Source organism: Camelina sativa, chromosome 20 (genome assembly GCF_000633955.1).
Source record: "Camelina sativa cultivar DH55 chromosome 20, Cs, whole genome shotgun sequence".
Taxonomy (NCBI): Eukaryota; Viridiplantae; Streptophyta; class Magnoliopsida; order Brassicales; family Brassicaceae; genus Camelina; species Camelina sativa.
In genome coordinates this window covers 10,216,984-10,223,401 of record NC_025704.1, presented here as the reverse complement: position 1 = coordinate 10,223,401, position 6,418 = coordinate 10,216,984, and the positions used below count along the sequence as shown (strand labels likewise).

Sequence of the window (6,418 nt, the reverse complement as noted above, 5' to 3'; positions counted from 1 at the left end):
GTGAGGGAATATGTGGTTGGTAGGACATTGAGATGTTTCTACGCGAGCCACGGGAAGGAAACCTGGGTAGGGATAGGACTCAGACGTGTTCAGAATTGTTTGCTCCCGGCTCTTGGAGGACTTTGGTTCTCCTAGTACTGCCATATTCAGAGACTTTGTGACTTTGGCGTATGGTTGGTATATCGACTTCGGACGACGGTCCGGAGACACGCTGTAGGGTGACAACCCGAGAGACGAGTTTGGATTTTTCTTTATATATTATGGCATGCGGGTTTAGGCCCGATGCAGACTTAGGTCTGATGAGGAGCCAATGAAAACTCAAGGTTAGGCCTATGAGAAAAGGAAAGTCCAAAAGTCGAGAGCAAATGACGCCTGGAGCGTGAGTCTATCGCCTAGAGGTGACCTTCTGTAGATCGGTCGGAGGAGTGCGGGCCGGGGAGACGGTTGCACGGGATGACGGGAGTCCTTGACTGATGGTTGTTCGAGATTCAAGGACGAATCTAGATTGGTGGGGGAGAATTGTAACACCCGCAAACCGTTTTCTTGGTATTTTGGCGAGGGCGTCGATCGGGCGTCGATCGACACCACCGAAGGTGGCATCGATCGACACTGTTCGAGACCGGTTTGGCCGGTTTGATTTTAAATCGTCCGGTTTGCGTGGTTGGTTTAGAAAACCCTAGAATCGGGTTTTAAAAAGAAGGAACTCGAGTTTTCTCTTCTTTTTGGCCGTTTTTGACAAAGAAGTAGAGAGAAGGAGGAGAAAAACTTTGTTCTTGAATTTCTGGGAGTTTCTGTGAGATTTCAAGGCTTTGTGGGCGAGATCTTGCTGTGGGGAGTGTTGGTTTTGTTCTTGTTGGTCAGAATCTCCTTCAAAAAGGTGAGTGCTTGACCATGGTTGATCTGAGCATGAGATTTCTTGTAATTGGGTGATTTGCTTGTTGTTATTGTTGTTTGCTTGCTTGGGTGTGTTGTTCTTGAGTTTCCTGCAGGTTTGCATATCATCTCGGTGAGCTTGGGGACGAAATTGGAGTGATTAGATTCAGAATTTCATGTTTTTCGTCGCACTGTTCGTGGTTGCAGAAGGAGCATCGATCGGCACCTTGTGGCATCGGTCGGCACCTTCTTGTAAGGCATCGATCGGCGTCATATTGTGGCATCGATCGGCACCAGGTCAAGGAGCATCGATCGGCACCGATGTAGCATCGGTCGACACTGGCTTATATCCGTGACTCGTTTCCTGGTTTGATGTATTGTTGTGTGTTTGCTTGTTGCTTGGTTATGAGGGTCTCAAATGCTTGTGTGTATAACCCAGTAGATGGGAGGACGGCCTCACTAAGTATTTATGATAATACTTACGCATCTCAATTGTTGTTTGTGGTGTGCAGGTAAAGGCAAAGTGTGATCGTGGAATCAAAGGCAATGAAGAGGAGGATGTTCTAGGGACTCGATTGGATGTTGTCTGGCATTGCTAGGTTGCTAGAGTTGAGTCATTAGAAACATTGCTAGGTTGCTGGATCCTTGTTTCTTGTTGTTTGGTATTTGATTATTGTTGATGTTATGGTTATTGGTTATTATTGGAGTATTATTGGATATTTAATTGGTGTTGTTATTTCCGCTGATGATTGTGATTGTGGTTAGGTGGCTAGTGGGTATGGGACCACTAGTTGTAGATTTATTTATTATATTATATTTACTATTTATTATTTAAAAGAAAAAAAAAGGGTCGGTCGTTTCAGATCTCAATAAAATTATTATAAAAATCTTAATATTGATGAAGTTGTGAGGAAAAAGTCCTATACCCTTAATGTTAGACATAACTGTGATTGCACAATTTTTTTTTCACACTCTACATTGTGTAGAATATACATTTTGTTAGTCTACATAAACAAAACAAACTGAAAAACTCTTAAGGCTAGCGAAATGAACCAGAAAATCTATAAGAGAAATACAAATTCAAAGCCAATAATGGTAGGGGAAACTTTTTCTTTCGAAGAACTAAAACTCTCCTATGCCTACTAAATGCAAAACGGTATGTTCAAGAGCTTGGGTAGCATTTAAGATCATATAATCGGTTATATAAATTAAAATATAATTTACTGTAGAAAATTATTTTAAAAGTATACTTTTTGATATGTTTTAAAGGTAAAGTAAATATTTACAAATCAACGCTTTTGATTGTTTGATATATAAGTTTATAACCAAATAGCTAAATTAAAGCTTAATAAATGTAATAAAAGAAATAACTGTATCAAAATAAATTTCATGTTTTAAGACTATCATTCATATCTATAAATAGAGTAAGTATATTCAATCGGAGAATAAAATATAAACTAAAAGTTCTTTTTTTCCTTCACCAAAAAGAAAAAAAAAAATTAAAAGTTTAAAAACATATAAAAATGGGAAAACTTAACATGTCTTTGGTGTTTCTTGTGGTGATCCTTGTTACGATGAGTGAACACATCCCATCATTTGCTGTAGAAGTAAGCGAACCAAAAACACTGTGGAATCAATGTGTTGTCAAGATTAGCCCAAAGTGTGCATTGGATGCAATAGCTCAAGTTTTCATGAATGGAGTCGTCTCAGATGCTTGCTGCAAGGAGCTTGTGACAGAAGGAAAAGAATGTCATGATACACTTATCAAATATATTGCCGATAGACCTAGTTTGATTGCACGTGAAGCCCAATATTTGAAAAAAAGAGATGATTTGTGGGCCCATTGTGTTTCTGTTACCAAAACCTTATAGATGGCTTAATGTTGTATGATTAAATGTTTTAAGATAAGACATTTATATAAGAAAAATTATTTTTTTCTCCTTTCTATAATGCTTTTAGGCTATGTAAACTCTATCTATGGATAAAACTTTTAATTATATCAGTTTCATATATATATGATTACATGGAAAAGTATATAACTCCCTCAAAATCCTAAGAACTTTATTCTTTTGGGTTAGAAATGAAGAGAAAAAAAATTTATATGTAACTAGACATGTCAAAAAAAAAATTACCTACAATAAAAAAAACACTATAATTACTAGTCATGGATAAATATAAATAGACAGTCTTGCTTAGAAACGGAGAAAGAACTATATGTAAAGAGAAATTATATTAAAAATATACATAGCTAAATATTGAAAGATCTCAATAAAATTATTATAAAAATCTTAATATAAATGAAGTTGTGAGATAAAAGTCCTATACGATTGTAGGACTTTTTGATGAACATAATGTCTGGTCGACGGAGGATGGTGCGATTTGTGACACGGCGGTCTCATATTTTGAGGAATTATTTTCCTCGATATGCCCGACCAATTTTGAGGAATCATTACGGGAAGTTGAAACGGTCATTACTGAGGCCGATAATGACCGGCTGACAGCTCCGGCTACGGAAATGGAGGTAAAACAAGCATTATTCATGATGCACCCGGACAAAGCCCCCGGGCCAGATGGAATGACAGCTTTATTTTTTCAAAAGGCTTGGACAGTTGTTAAGGATGATTTGGTGGCTTTGGTTAATCGGTTTTTTGAGGAAGGTGAATTTGATAAAAGTTTGAATCAAACGCATATCTGTCTCATCCCGAAGGTGGCAAAACCGACCCGGATGGCGGAGCTGCGTCCTATTAGCCTGTGCAATGTGGGATACAAGATCTTGTCTAAGGTTCTCTGTAACCGGCTCAAGTGGTTTTTACCCGGTCTAATCTCGGAAACACAATCAGCGTTTGTCTCGGGACGTTTGATCTCAGATAACATCCTGATAGCTCAAGAGATGTTTCATGGTCTGCGAACTAATAATTCATGTAAGGGGAAGTTTATGGCAATCAAGACAGATATGAGTAAGGCATACGATAGGGTTGAGTGGGATTTTGTGGCGGCATTATTACGGAAGATGGGTTTTGCGGAGAGGTGGATCTCATGGATGATGTTTTGTATTTCATCGGTAGAGTACAAGGTTCTTATTAATGGGCAGCCAAATGGACGGATTGTTCCGGCACGGGGTTTAAGGCAAGGGGACCCGCTCTCCCCTTACTTGTTTATCTTATGCACGGAGGTCCTCATTGCAAATATTCGTAAGGCGGAGGCTGATAAGCGGATCACTGGTATCAAGGTAGCAAATAAATGCCCGCAAATAACACATTTGCTATTTGCGGATGATAGTTTGTTTTTCTATAAGGCGGATAAGGAGCAATGCGGCGTGGTCCTAGCCATCCTCAAACAATATGAGGCTGTCTCAGGGCAACAGATCAATTTCGCGAAATCCTCAATCCAGTTCGGTCACACTGTCGATGAACGGGTCCAGACGGAGCTCCATGGGGTCCTTGGGATCACAAATTTGGGAGGTATGGGATCGTATTTAGGGATTCCAGAGAGTTTGGGAGGGTCCAAGACTAAGGTTTTTTCTTATGTCAGAGACCGTCTCCAGAGTAGGACAACGGGTTGGTCAGTGAAATTGCTATCCAAAGGGGGCAAGGAGGTGATGGTCAAGTCTGTTGCGACGGCCGTTCCCACTTTCGTGATGTCTTGTTATCGGTTGCCTAAAACGATTACTTCAAAGCTCACCAGTGCAGTGGCAAAGTTTTGGTGGAGTTCTAATGGTCAGTCCGGGGGTATGCACTGGATAGCTTGGGAAAGACTCTGCTGTAGTAAGCAGATGGGTGGTTTGGGATTCAGGAACGTTGATGACTTTAACACGGCCCTTTTGGCCAAACAATTATGGCGGCTGATTGAGTTTCCGGACTCGCTGTTTGCCAGGGTTTTCAAAAGCAGATACTATCGGAACTCGGATCCTCTGGATCCTATACGGTCCTACTCCCCTTCTTATGGGTGGAGGAGTATCGTATCAGCTCGATCATTGGTAAACAAAGGGCTTATTAAACGGGTTGGCTCAGGTGACACCATCTCTGTATGGACTGATCCTTGGGTTCCAGCTCAATTCCCAAGACCAGCTTTAAGTAACGGTCCTTTTAAGGACCCATCTATTCGTTTGACACAATTTATGGATTCTCAGTCGAATTCTTGGAATAGGGATCGGCTCGTTGAGCACTTTGATCCGGGGGATGTTGCTTTGATTGAGGCGATCCCTTTCTCCAGCCTCCCTTTGAAAGATTCTTTCGGGTGGCATTTCACCAAATCTGGTAAATATACTGTTAAATCAGGGTATGAAACGGCACGTCTGGGAATGTCGAACACTTTCCAAGCAGTGGGTTGTGGTCCGGAGATCACCCCACTTATTGCTAAGGTGTGGCAGGTCCACTGTCCTCCAAAGTTAAGGCATTTTATGTGGCAGGTATTGTCCGGCTGCGTTCCGGTTAATGCAAATTTGTGTAGGCGTGGCATTAATTGTGAGGTAGGCTGTACTCGGTGTGGGGCGGAGGTGGAAACCATTAATCATGCTATTTTTCGGTGTCCACCAGCTCGTCAGGTCTGGGCTCTGGCTCATGTACCTGTCGGATCTCTCCATTTTCCGTCAGAATCAGTCTATGCTAATGTAGATCATTTTTTGGGCTCTACGAATCCGGGTTCACAGATCCAAATCTTTCCTTGGCTCATGTGGTATATCTGGAAAGCCCGGAATGCTCGGGTTTTTGAGAATCAAATGGAACAGCCTGAGGATATTGTGCGTGTCGCGCAAGGTGAAGCGTCCTCCTGGCTACAGGCACAGGTGGACGATGAGGTCACGGAACTTCCCCCCCCAGCCGATAGGCCCGCCTACTCGGTTGCGCGGATGTCCTCCTCCCCTTCCTTTGGATTATACGGGTTACCGATGTTTTGTAGATGGCTCTTGGAAAGAGACAGACGCATTTGCAGGCGCAGGATGGGTTTGTACTTCTTCTCAGGGTGTGTCACCTATCCTCGGCGCTACTAACTACCGGCGTAGTCTATCTCCGTTACATGCGGAGATTGAAGCTTTCATCTGGGCGATGCGGTGTATGATTGGCCATGACTTCCGGGACGTGGCTTTCTTCACAGACAGTTCGGATTTGGTGAAGATGGTGTCTTCCCCACATGACTGGCCGGCCTTTGCAACCTACTTGGAGGGAATCAAGCTGGATCGAGAGGAGTTTTCTTCTTTCTCTTTATCTTATATTTCTCGAAATGCTAATGTTAGAGCGGACTCTTTGGCACGTCAAGCGCGCCTATCTCCGCTTCATGTTTTGTTTGTAAACAATTTTCCCCCAAATTGGCTCATTTGAGCTGATTTCTTTTCTGTTGACAAAAAAAAAAAAAAAAGAGATAAAAGTCCTATACCCTTAATGTTAGACATAACTGTGATTGCACAATTTTTTTTTCACACTCTACATTGTGTAGAATATACATTTTGTTAGTCTACATAAACAAAACAAACTGAAAAACTCTTAAGGCTAGCGAAATGAACCAGAAAATCTATAAGAGAAATACAAATTCAAAGCCAATAATGGTAGGG

General features: G+C 41.7%; 1 protein-coding gene across 1 annotated transcript; it reads left to right on the top strand.

Annotated features, from left to right (window-relative positions):
* LOC104772378 lies at positions 3,389-6,188 on the top strand. Its single transcript, XM_010497004.1, has 2 exons — positions 3,389-5,627; positions 5,770-6,188. Exons 1-2 carry the CDS (start codon positions 3,389-3,391, stop codon positions 6,186-6,188), a joined length of 2,658 nt encoding a protein of 885 aa, XP_010495306.1.

Excerpts from the sequence above, each read along its gene's own strand:
- LOC104772378 (XM_010497004.1), top strand. The coding sequence starts at position 3,389 with ATGGAGGTAAAACAAGCATTATTCATGATGCACCCGGACAAAGCCCCC. Across the intron at positions 5,628-5,769 it reads TATTGTGCGTGTCGCGCAAG|ATGGCTCTTGGAAAGAGACA; the intron begins GTGAAGCGTCCT and ends GATGTTTTGTAG.